Source organism: Sminthopsis crassicaudata, chromosome 4 (genome assembly GCF_048593235.1).
Source record: "Sminthopsis crassicaudata isolate SCR6 chromosome 4, ASM4859323v1, whole genome shotgun sequence".
Lineage (NCBI taxonomy): Eukaryota > Metazoa > Chordata > Mammalia > Dasyuromorphia > Dasyuridae > Sminthopsis > Sminthopsis crassicaudata.
This window is the reverse complement of record NC_133620.1, coordinates 346,317,745-346,330,666: the sequence shown is the minus strand read 5'-3', so window position 1 is coordinate 346,330,666 and position 12,922 is coordinate 346,317,745. Positions and strand designations below refer to the sequence as shown.

Genomic DNA, 12,922 nt, shown 5'->3' with positions numbered 1-12,922 from the left:
CTACTGGCACGGACATCTCTGCAGTGACAGCACAAGCCACAGATTGTGGAGTTAACTCGAATTAAATTTCAGATGTGAGGGAGCTGGGGGAGGGGCTAGTGATAGTGGGAGGTTTATGAACAGTATGCTATGGCTCTGAAGTGGTCATAAACAGATGGTTCCAACAGTATCATTTAGGGGGGAAAAAACCAAACACCACACCTAATAATAACAACAACAATAGAAAACCTATAAAGCACTTTCACCTGAGATGCTTGAATTATATGAATTCCTGGTGTAAATCTTAAATTGGAATTTTCACAAACCTTGGATAATCCCAAAAGAAATACTTCAAAGTCCCAGAAGCCTTCCATATGTTACATAAATCCCTGTTTACTTGGACAAACCTCTAGTTTTTCAGTGAAGGAATAAGAAATCAAATTTTAACTATGATTGTTCACTAGGAACTATCTAAGGAATCACAACACTGAATCATTCTTGCAACTCCCAGTGGAAAAAAACTTCCTTTTGTCAGCTTTCCCACCAAAAAAGAAGCTTCCTTGGGTTAATTATTGAATCTTGGAGCATTGGGCAGTTCTGTCCCTGCCTTTGCCACTTACTAGATGTGGAACCTTGGGCAAATCATCCCCATTTCTTATCTGTACAACCTGGGATAACAATTCCCTACTCTTGAGACCCTTAGAGAGGATCCAATGAGAAAATGCACATAAAAGAACTTTGAAAACCTTGCAGCACAATACAAATGCATTATTACCAGCTATGCAAGAGATAAAATGAATGTCGGCTACCTTGCAGACTTGTTCTGTATATCAATTTCAAAAGTTGGGGAGACAAGAAATTATAAGCCAAAAAATTTACAGCCCATTCCTTTACAATGATATTGTTAATAGAATGAGATCAGACTTTAGTTCAGATAGCATGTGGTAAGAGTCTTGCCTTTGGTCATACTGATAAAATATGGTCTATTCAGTCATGACTTTCTTCCTCCATATTGCCATACAGAATAAAACCTCTAATTTTTAGTTTAGAATCTACACTATACTTAATTAAATGAATAAAGTTAAGTTTTGACCTACACTCAAAAAATCCAACAGCCCAGCTCAGCTTAAGTGCATCTAGGACTCCATTGTTGATGAGTACTGCTATGAATGGGGCATAAAAAGTGTTCAGGGTTCCAAGTGCTCTGGAAATTTAGCTTTACGAGCATGTCCACTAGTAACATAATTACAAAGGCGCTACTTTTTTTTCTATAGCTAGATTAGGATGAACAATGGAAAAGACACAATACAATCTCAATTCAGTCACAGTATGCCACTGTACCAAATTCATTGCTTAGTGATTCTGTGATGACAATCTCAATTCTTTTTTGTTTCATTATTAAGTGAGGTCTGTAATTTCTGTAGTCCTGTAATCCTGTAATTTGGTGTGGAGAGTGACACAGATCTTAGGAGTTTCAGAAGGGTCAGACTTTCTTACTCTCATTTCTATAGTAGGCTCCTATCTTGGCATAATTACTGAGTAATTAAATAATTACTTAATATTTACTCTAACAGAGGAATGAAAGGGCAAGTGTTAAGTAAGGATAGGGCTGACAAAGGTTGACAGCTTTTGAAAAGGTAACTTTGATCCTATTTCCCATTTAAAGACATTGAGTCTGTGCTGCTCAAGCACTGAGATCAGAATTACTATTTTTAATAAAACACCTGGAAAAGTGGCATTAGCTAGGTGTAATTTTAGGGAGCCAACCAGCCCTGGAAATTCCCTTGAACAGGTGCCTCTGATGCAAAACAGAGCAAGGAAGTAGGAGGGAAAAAAAAAGAAAAAAAAAAAAGGAAAACCAGGGATACCACACAGTACAAAATAGTAATTATTTATATTTTCAAAAAGAAAAAAAAAAAAAATGACCATTTGGAAGTTCTCCCCATGGGAGGAAGGAAAGGAAAAGAACAAGACTGGCTCCTATGCAGGCGGCAAGTCAGGTACAAAGAACTGAGCATTTCAGGACCAAGAATTTTTCATGCAGTATTAGTGAACAACTAACACAGCATATTAGTGTTTTTAGTGGGGTGGATTTTCCCCCCCACGCAGTGTTAGTGATTAACACTGTGTGTGTTAGTGTTTTCAGTGTTTTTCCCCCACGCAGTGTTAGTGAACAACTAACAATGTGTTAAGTTTCCCCCCTACCCTTTTTAAAAAAAGAGGGCTGGAGAGAAAGAGGAGGGAGAAATAAAATGAGAGAAAAATGCCAAAAAACATTTTCCACAATATCTAAAAACAGAGAACCACAGTTCTTGTCAAGAAAGTACAAGATAAGGATGAAGGATTGTTTTCCCCCAGTTCTTCAAAACCAATAAAGACTCTTTGTAAAGGGCGCCATGTCCGAGTTCTTGATTCCCAAACCAGAGGACCTCCTCTCCGCCTCTCACCTTCACAGGTCTTTTTCCCTCACAGAATGATAAAGAGTGTTTTCCGTTTTTGCAAATAACATATAAGTGCTAATAACAAGAGAGAACTGCTCTTCTGTTCGCTGTACGACGGTAAAGCGTTTTCATAAACGTCCCAGTTTTAGCACAGCTGAAAGGGCTAAAGTTTCTTTTTCTCAACATAAATACTACTGGAATCCTCCAGAAACGGCCGTTTGAGAAATTCCATCAAAAATTCTTTCCTCCTCTTCCTTTTTCTTTTCCCTTCTCTTAAAAACTAAACGTCCTTTTTTGTTTTTTTATTCCAGGCACCTGACGATTTGATCTGTTCTGTGCTGTCAGATGCAGAGATGGGTTATACCCTAGTACCACCTTCTGGATGTCTTTGTGGGGTGTCAGCACCTAAACCAAATCCCTGGAGGATCGACTTGTCCAAGCTGAAGGGAACACACAGACAATGCAGCAACAGGGTTTTCATTAGGATGAACTGCCCCGAGCCCCAGGCCCTCCCCTCCCCCATGTCCCCTCAAGTTACTTGGTGCTGTTTTTAAAAGTCAGGTTGTCATGAAACAGTCTTTCCCCCCATAATAGAGTAAAAGCTCCACAGACTGAGCTGTCTCTATGTAGTGGTCAAGGACAGCAAACGTGCTGCTGCTTCTGGGAAAAAAAAAATTGGGTCCTGCAACAAGCAGGGGCCTTAGGATTGCTTCAGGCGCTTTCGTGGGGGTCCCAAGAAAGGGCACTGTGCTGAAGCCAGGGAACGGTACGCTTCGGCCACCAAATGGGGGTGTGAAACCACCATGGACTTCCATCCAGAGGTCTCCATGACATCTGAAGCATGACTAGAAGAAACACAGACAGACGAGTTAATGGTGAAGAGAGGAGGTAAGCAAATTGTGGAGTACATATCTACCTTTGGTCTAATTTTTAAAAATGTCAAAAACAAAGATTCACAGGAGCTCACATATATGGGTGATGTGGATGTATGACAACAGCATTTTGTAGTTTTGCTCACTGTATTTTGTTGCACTTCTCTGAAATTCAGGTCACCAATGATTTTAAAGGTCAAGTCTGATGGCTTTTTTTTCAGGCCTCAGACTTTCTGACTGCAGCACTTGATACCATTTATCATCTCTCCCCCTGGACACTCTCCTGACACTTCAAACTTCTCTCTTGAGTCTCTATCAAGCTGACCATATCTTCTTGGTCTCTTTTGCCAAAATCATCACCCTGAGCTGAGGATGTACTCAAAGCTAGGTCCTGGGCTCTATTCTCTTCTCTCTGTACATTTTTTCATTTGGTGATGTCATTTCTTGTCATGAGTTCAATTATCATCTTTACTAAGATGACTCCCAGATCTCTATGTCCAGTTCTAGTGTTTCTCCTGAGCTCCAGTTCTGAATTACCCACTATCTACCAAACATTTCAAACTGGATTGTCCCAAAGATTTCAAACTCAACACATACAAAAATACAAATCATTCTCTCTTCTTCCAACCTCCCCCTTCTTTTGACCTTCCCTATTTCTGTGCAAAAGATCACTCTTTTTCTATTCTTCCTTTACCCCACCCACTTGGGGTCCGCTCAGTTGCCACAAGTTGTAATTTGTACTCCCACAATATCCCTTTCCCATCTGATCCCTTCTCTTCATTCATTTAGTCACTACTCTGTCCTAAAGACTACTGCAATGGATTCTTAATTGCTGTTTCATTCTCAAGAGTGGTTCCACTTCAATCTACTCTCCAAACAATTGCCAAAATCATCTTTCTAAAGTGCAAGCCTAACTATGTCACTTACTCAAGTAAAACCAAGGAGCTCCTGATTGCTTTAAGGATAAAATGTAAATCCTGACTTGGCATTTGGATCTCTTCACAACCCAGACTTACCTTTCCTACTTATTATACATCACTTTCAGTCCAATCAAATTAGCCTTACTTCCTCACTTGTAATCTCTCATCTCCATTCTACATGTTTTTTCAGTGCCTAGAATTCACTTCTTTTATAATCACTTGTTTCCTTCAAAACTCATCTCAAACATCACCATCTGTAGGAGGCACTGACTGACTCCTCTCAGCTTCTTGTGTCTCTTTTCACTTGTCCCTACCTAGCATTTATTTTCAATTTTGCACCTACTTCCTTATGTACATGCATAAAAAATGTAGAAAGTTCTTTGATAGACAGGAATTGCTTCATTTGTGTCTTTTTATCCCCAATCCCTATAAAAGTGACTGGCACTTAGTAAATGCTCGCTGGCTGAAACAATTTATAATCTTTTATACAGTAAAATTCCCAACCTCCTCTACTCCTGTTCAAGTGTCTCTTTGAAAACAATTTCATTGATAAGCAAAGAAATATAGTTCTCTATCTTCAAGGATTTTCAGTAAGATATGCTGGTCACATATCTCTAGGATACTGATTAAGAAGTTTATTTAAAGGGGGAAAAGATAAGAAAAAAACAACATATTTGGTCCAGAAATAGCTAATTACTAAGATCCTAAGATCTAAGAAATGTGCTTTATGAGTTAGTGAAGTTTATCCACCAATGTAGTTAAGCTACTTTTGTTAGAATTTGAAATACTATTAAAAAAAAAAAAACCCCTCTATCAAATTTTCTCTTTTAACCTAAATGAAAAAATGATCTGATCATGAAATACCCTGGCTTCACTGGTTCCTCTGGCTTCTCAGGTCTGCCATCCTCCAGATCCCTAGTCTGAAGCTCTACACTTTTTGTTTTTTGTCTTTGTCCCATCTCTAGGATGAAAAGTCTCTAGAATTTGCACTTGAGATATGCCCACCAGAGCAAGAAGAAGACTGCTGCTCAAAAAATACTGACATTCTTTTGGCACATTCATGTATCTGATGACTATTGCTAATTGAGACTATTTCATGGTCAGATAATTTTTTCACTTAAGATGAGAGAACAGATCTAGTGGAATTGACTGTTTCCACTTTGAATAGCCTAATCTTCTTATTAGTCTAACCTTATTTTCTCCCATTTCATAACACACTGGTAGAGAAATCTCATTAACTCATAAAATACATTTCTGGCTTAAGAAGATCTCCACAATTAACTTTTACTGGACTGAATCCCAAAACTGAAGTAAGAAGTAAAACAACTATTTTCTGAGAGTATAATGTTCTTTCAAATCAGCAAGTTACAAATAAATTAATATAGTTCCCTTTTAAAATTAATCAAAAACTTCAAGTCACAAAAAAAATCATACCCACAAAGGTAAAACTATTTTCCAAAATGTGAGGTAAAGAATTGCCTAAAATATACAAAACCTTACCTGCTAAATCTGGAGGACTAATGAAGTCACCAGCACTGAAAGAGTTTTCTCTCATCAATTTCCCTCCCCTTTACTCCCCCAAAAGGCCTTGAAGATGCCAACTCACTAGTTGATGAAATCCACTGCCTGTGTTTTCAGTTGATCTGCACTGTGCAGGTCAGCCAGAATAAGAATCTCTGCTGCATTCTCCACGGACAGGCTACTGCAGAGTGCATCTTCACACATGACCTTTAAACGCTCCAGGGCATACTGTGAGACACAAACACCACCATGGTCAGGGCAGTAATAGCTATGGGCAGAATGATTCTTAAGTTGCCTTCCTTGGCAGTACATTCTCCTCCAGACAGACCTCAGACTCCATTAGACACAGGGATAGAGTTGCACACATTGATAGACCACAAAAAATACTGGTTCATTTACTCATAGCAAATTGGCACATTTTGAGGGAAAATTATTTAAGTTTTAAACAAAGGCATGCAAGAAAACTTTCAAATATCTGGCACGCAATAATAATTAAATAGAAATTCTAAAGTCTACCTGCAACAAAATAGCAATTATCATAGAATTATCTCCCCAAAATGTATCCTAGTTCCCTCCACCTTATAGGAGTATATGGTATTTTACTGTTTACAGTTTAGCAGTAGTTTCACTTTAAAACTTCTGCTACATACTATTTTGGAACCAGAGTGAGGTGAAATATGGTTTTATTCTACCTCTTTCTTGCCTGAAAGAGCAACTTGTTATTCCAAATGGGAAAAAAGAACTCTATGGTGGTTCAAGACCGTCTTCTGAAGGGTTGAATGGAGTCCTATTCTATTGGGGTTAAGGAAACATGGACAAAGCAATAGAGACCACCCCTTCCTACCCCCCAATTCTAGTTTCTAAACTCTCTATAGTTAAGTAAAAGATCTTAATGTCCTTGAATGTGGAAAGCAGGATTACAAAGCACAACCTATTTGGATGGCTTTGATATAACAGTATTCTTTAGTTCCTAATGTGAAACTGACTTGATTTTGGGACTTTGTAAGAAGAAACCAAGCCAGCACAATAAAAATGTAATTCAACAGGATTCCCTAGTGGGCTGTTGTGCCATGGAGGCACCTAGGATCTGTCTTTGGAGCTGCAGAATTCTATGGGGCAACCTCCCTTCAAGCAATAAAAATGAGGCTAATAGTATTTTTTATGAATTTTGGATAAGGAGGGCAAATCTACTGGGCACTCTGATATCCAAGAGCAAAAGAAGATGGGGAGAGGGATGAAGAGGGAGAGAGAGAGAGATTTATTGGTTTGGGTGCTCTCTCAGTCTCTACATTTGTGCAAGTGGGAAAACACTTTTAGTAAAAGAATAATGACACCAGGTGACACCAGTAGGATGAGATTTCTGCATTCTAAAGCTGGGACAGCTCTCTACAACTGTAGGAGAATCTTCCCATTCTTCCTCCATCCATGTATTATAAGGACCTATACTACGAATAGCTCTGATCCCCAAATGCATAATTAGACAACAGTAGCCATTTTAGTCCTGTGGGAGGGGGACTAAAGTTTTTTCCCCCTTAATTATGATTCTGAAAAACCTACCTAATAGCAGTACTTACCCAAGAGATTGGAACTGTGTCTCTTGGGCCTGGCAGACATGATGTGCTTTGTTTTTGGTCTAATTACACATGTTCTCAGGGGACTGGAAAGGCTCTGAAGAAGCTGGTTTAGCCTCTTGTGCAAACATTAGATGATTTAGGTCCTTCCATGAATGGTTTCTTTTTCTGCTTTCCTTACATTCACAAGAAAGTTTAAAAGTAATATGCTAGGGCAAGACCCCCAAAGTTGGGACATTCTGAATAAACCCTGAAAATTCTATTTTATCAGCTTCTCTTTCAAAAATGGAAGGGAATGCTAGGATTTAATGGCTTTAACTGATTTTTTTTTTTTTTTTTTTTTTTTTTTTAATACCAGTGAACACGTTATTCTGACAATATTCTGCTTGGGAATAGCTGCAGAAGCTATTCCCCTGTGGAGCTACAATAGGTCAAAGGCAACATGGTTCCCTGGCTGAGTAACCAAAGAAAAACCCAGGTTCTAATCTTGGCTCTACCAATGGCTTTTGCACAATACTAAGTGATTGAAGGGCCTTGCTACTCAGTATATCTATCTGTAAACTAGGATTGCTGATTATTTGTCTCATGAAATTTGGGGAAAAGTTATCTGATGACTGCAAAATAGGCAAAAATAGTCTTAGTTTCTAGTGAACAAATACCCATTAGATGACAATGGACACAAGTGACTGATTACTGAAAAATCCCAGCAGAAAAAATAAAGGGAGAATATAAGATCAAACATATTTTAAACAGTCTTATCTTTAACTTTTACTTGTACTCCTATTATATATTTTCAGTACTTTGAAACCAACCAATGACTAATAAATACTTACTGATTGCTAAATCATCACCAATTCTTGGCAGTGTAGAAGAAGCAATCAAAGGGGAATCAGGAGATATGAATTGTAGTCTTAGTTCTGCCAAGCTATATAATCTCAGGTTAATCCCCACCCCCACAATGAGTCCCCAGTTTCTTCATCTGTAAAACAGATGGCAGCCTGCAAAGTCCCTTTTAATTCTAATACTTTATGATTCTGTGATTCTTTGGAAAGCAGGTATCCCCAGGCAGGTAGAATAATGAGGAACCTATGTGGCCTTTTTCCCTTCAAAAGATTTTTAAAATTAAATTAAATTTTTTCTTTTGCTTTGTACTCAACAAACATCAAACATTTTCACATACACAGGAAAAACAGAAGAGGACTGTACATAGAAGCCACAAATCTCTATTATATAGAGCTTGTGTGTTTCTAAGACTTTAGCAGAAGAAAATATCTTTAGTTTTGTCAAACCAATTCCGATATCAGCATTAAATTATCTTCAAAATGTTCCTACCCATAAAAAGGCCCAAAATTCAATTAAACAAAGTTAATAAACATATCTGATTGAGAAATATAAACTCTCCACCTGTAAACAGAAGTCATAGAGTGATCTCCTCCATCCTCAGGATGTGCCAAAGGAGGTGGAGGAAGACCATGATGATCAGCAGATCCTAGGAAAGCTCTGAGCCCTTAGGCTGGAGCCATCTTTTCTCTCTGATGAGTTCTGTAGCATCAGAGCAGGAAAAGAAGATGCTTTCAACAGAAAATCGCCTTTCTCCACCAACAAGATATAATATTGCAGCTACATGTATCCTCCCAGCACACTTTTCTTAAATTCCTCCAAAAACAGAATTATTTTCAAGACAGCAAACACCAAATAACAAGTAAAGAATGGATCTTTGTTTCTTTACCAGCTATTCCTCCTGGAATTTTGTTTTCATGACCTATTAGGTGGTATTGTGGGAGTGGGTCAAGAAGCATGCTTTGATGTACTCAGATACATTGGATTATTTTGCAAATATTTCAAGTGATCACTTAATAAAATCCTGAAATGCCAACTAAGAAAACAAAACGAAAAGGGATCATTTTCCATTTCTTCCTACCCTCCACCCCGAGGTTTTTCCTAGATAGTTAATTTCACAACAAGCGATTCATTACGTTAAGATGACACAGCTCAGTCTGAGAATGAAGGGAGAGTAGAAAAAGTATAGGTCATCAAACTCATGCTTCTTTCCTGATAGTGCCTGATAGGGTCTGCCATGGAAATTCAAGTGTACCGTGAGCCTCTAAGATGTGGGCCTTACCTTGTCTGCAGCTGCCAGAAGATCATCAGCCATTTTATCTAGGTTGGGGGCTTTGCCAGTGTAAATGAAGCACATCATTTCCTTAAAAACTTCTGGCTCCACATCATTGATTTCCACCCGGTTCTACGTCCCAAACAGAGAAAGATTTCGACAAAACAATTCATCAGCTACTTTCATTATTAGATTTCAAAGGAGATTTGCAATATTAAAGTAGTTACTATGATTATAATAGGTTAGGAAAAATGTGTTATGTCCCATTTGAATCTAATGTTTTTTCCTGCATATATACCTTAGTATTCTATGAAACATAACGAATAGCAAAACAATCTGTAAAGTGGTTCCCAGATAACCTCAAGGACCAGGTCTCAATTATTATGTATGGCTATGATAACAAACTTAAACATATTTTGATGCTTTAAGAATCTACAATTTAATTCCTTCCCTCTACCCAAGGCAGATCACAATTTCCTGATTTACTATGGCCAAAAATATCTTGGCTTTGTCCAGCTTCCCAGGAGAAGAGCCTCTCTGAAGTTTGCTTGGTTGATACTTAGAGGACAGGCACAGAGTCTATACCTGGACACATACTCTTTTAGTCTTCCCAGTTTCATGGACCTTGTGACTATAGTGGCATAGTCTTAGAAAACAATTGGTCACCTTAATGACACATGCAAAGTGAACTGACAGATGAATTTTCATATTAAGGTAACAGAAATAGAATTAGGAAGGTAAATCTTTTGCATTTCTAAATCAAAAATTAACACATTGATTTATGTCTGATTTTATATCATCCACACAACAGTTCTCCTCTATTAACAAGGACAATTGAAAGCTGATAACAGGTGACCTGAGATTTAGTAACCTGTCTAAAAAAGATGCTCCATGATGGAAATAAATATCTTTGACAATGAGAAGATCCAATTCAGTTCCAATTGATCAATGATGGACAGAATCAGCTACAACCAGAGAAGGAACACTGGGAAATGAATGTGGACTACTTGCATTTTTGTTTTTCTTCTTAGGTTATTTTTACCTTTCTGAATCAGATATTTCTTGTGCAACAAGAGAACTGTATGGATGTGTACACATATATTGTATTTAAGATATACTTTAACATGTTTAACATATATGAGACTGCCTACCATTTAGGGGAGGAGATGGAGGGAGGGAAGGGAAAAGTTGGAACAGAAGTGAGTATAAGGGACAATGCTGCAAAAATTACCCATGCATATGTTGTCAATAAAAAGCTGTAATTTAAAAAAAAAAAAAGATGTTCCATATCTTATCAGGCACATACCTTTTTGCTCTCTTCCATCTCATGTTCAAACATGGCGCTGAAAACAGGAGAACGGGCTATAGTGAAGCAGAATAGAAACATAGAGTTAACTTATAACTTTTGAGATGCTTTGTCCTATCCAGTGATGATAAAATTTGCAATTTGCTTCCTATTTTACTGCCAAAGAAAAGGATACTAGTAGTATCAATCCCAAACATGACTAAAGCTGCTTTGTGGAAAGATGGTAAGTATAGTTTGTTCAAAAGACCTGGGTTCCAACAAGCTTGTGATTTGGAGCAACTCATTTAATCTTTCTGAACCTGTTTCTGCCATAAAATGATGGGAATGGAATAGATGATCTTCTATAATATTATGATTCTATTAACAATCTCTCACTGTAACTTCAAAAATTAAACACTTATTAAGTTCCTAATGCTGGGTATTAGGAAAATAGAAAGTTTATATATTCAAGATCTCTAGTACTCAAGAATTTTAGTCTAGAATTTTTTGTGTGCATCCTGGATCCTTTGGCAGACCAAGGATGCCTTCTCAGAGTCATGTTAAGTGCATAAAATACATTAGATTACAAAAGAAGTCACTATATTTTAAGTGCAGTATTCAGAAAGTATTTTTTTTAAAGGTCATGGACACTAAGTTAAGAACCCATTACAATAGAATAAAATAACTAAAGAACCTGATATCAGAATATTATTTTTTGTTAAAAAAAATTAAAAATCAAACATTAAACTCTTACTGTGAGCAAAGCATTATGGTTCTGAAAAACTTTTAACATGTTTTGATATGAAATTATAAAATCTGCTCCTATTCCAATGTGTGCCTGGAATCTCTCAAAGGCTTAAAAACTATTTTCTTCACTGTAACTCAGAAAGTGGAAGTGTTGTTCATGGCAGGGGTATAAATAAAGAAGCACAATGTCTGGTATTGTCAGTACTATAGAAGAAACTATTGGTCATGTTTAGAATGAGCAAGCTAAGTATTCAGCCCTTGGGAACAATTTGATTCAATTCCTCAAGCATTTATTTAGTGTGTGAGGCAATGAAATGGATGAAGTGTTAAGGATATAAAAGCAAAACAAAATCTTGCCATCAAAAGACTTCCAAGCTGGAGTAAAAAAAAATATACAACAATTATACAGATAAGTAAATTTAAGATTCTTTGAAAAGAAAGAGATGCTAACAATAAGAGGAATCAGGAAAGGCTTCTTCAAATAATGGCACCTGGGTTGATCTTTGAAGGAAGTTAGAAAATCTAAGAAAATCATCTTTGATTCTTCTGTTTCCCCTTATACCCTATGTCAAGGCCTATTCTAGTATGCCTTTTTAATCTCACTCTATCCCCTTTCTCCTTAATCCCACTGTAACTTCTTCATGCAAGTTCTTATTACCTCTTGCTTGGATTGCTGCAACAGACTCCTAAAAGAAATGACTCAGTTCTCTCCCTGTTCCAATTCATCTGATTATGGCCAACATTGGTTGACCATAATTAATTTTTGTAATTCACAAGTTTGATGAGATTACAGCCTTGCTTAAAAACTTTCAATGGCTTACCGCTTTGTCTTATAAAGAGAAATTCTATACTAACAAATTGGCCCAGTCATTCTAGAAAGAAAATTGAAACTAGACTCAAAACAGGTACTAATATTAGACTTATTCATATTTCAAGGTGATCAAAAAGAATAATATTGTATAAAAATATTTTAGAATAGAAATCTTTGTAGTAGCCACAAACTGGAAACTAAGGGAGGTATAGGGGTTGCCCATTTATTGGGAAATGGATAAACAAGCTATAATATGTACAGATAAGGAAATATTATGGTGCCATAAGAAATGATGAAATAGACAATTTAAGAAGAAACTGGGAAAAACCTTTCCGATATTATGCAGAGTGAAGTACACAGAACTAAAAAAATTAATTCATGGATTCCAATAACATTACAGAAAAAAACAACTTTGAAAGGCTTTAGAACTCTGATTACTATAAATAAATGAGTTCAGAGGACTAAAGATAAATCAAGCTGTCCCTTCCCCCCCCAACAAAGAGGTAATAAAATTTAAAACCCAGAATAAGACTTATATTTTCCCCAGTGTGGGAATTTGTTTCCCTGGAAAATGTGGGTTTATTTTGTTTTTAAATTGTTCAATATAGCAAGGGGTTAGACAGATGATAAATGTTCCTAAAAACAAATACACAAATGAGTAC

The 12,922-nt window shown here is 37.0% G+C and overlaps 1 protein-coding gene across 2 annotated transcripts in view; it reads right to left on the bottom strand.

Moving 5' to 3' along the window:
- Positions 1-1,856: 1,856 nt before the first annotated feature.
- The window catches only part of SPOP (speckle type BTB/POZ protein), a 79,134-nt gene continuing 68,068 nt past the window's right edge, over positions 1,857-12,922 (bottom strand). For both annotated transcript variants that reach the window (XM_074261196.1, XM_074261197.1), the window contains 4 exons: positions 10,724-10,779; positions 9,427-9,549; positions 5,819-5,961; positions 1,857-3,265 (listed from right to left, as the gene is read on the bottom strand). In XM_074261196.1, coding sequence (XP_074117297.1) covers positions 3,121-3,265; positions 5,819-5,961; positions 9,427-9,549; positions 10,724-10,779 — 467 coding nt within the window. In that variant the 3' untranslated portion in view covers positions 1,857-3,120. The remainder of the gene's footprint in view (positions 3,266-5,818; positions 5,962-9,426; positions 9,550-10,723; positions 10,780-12,922) is intronic.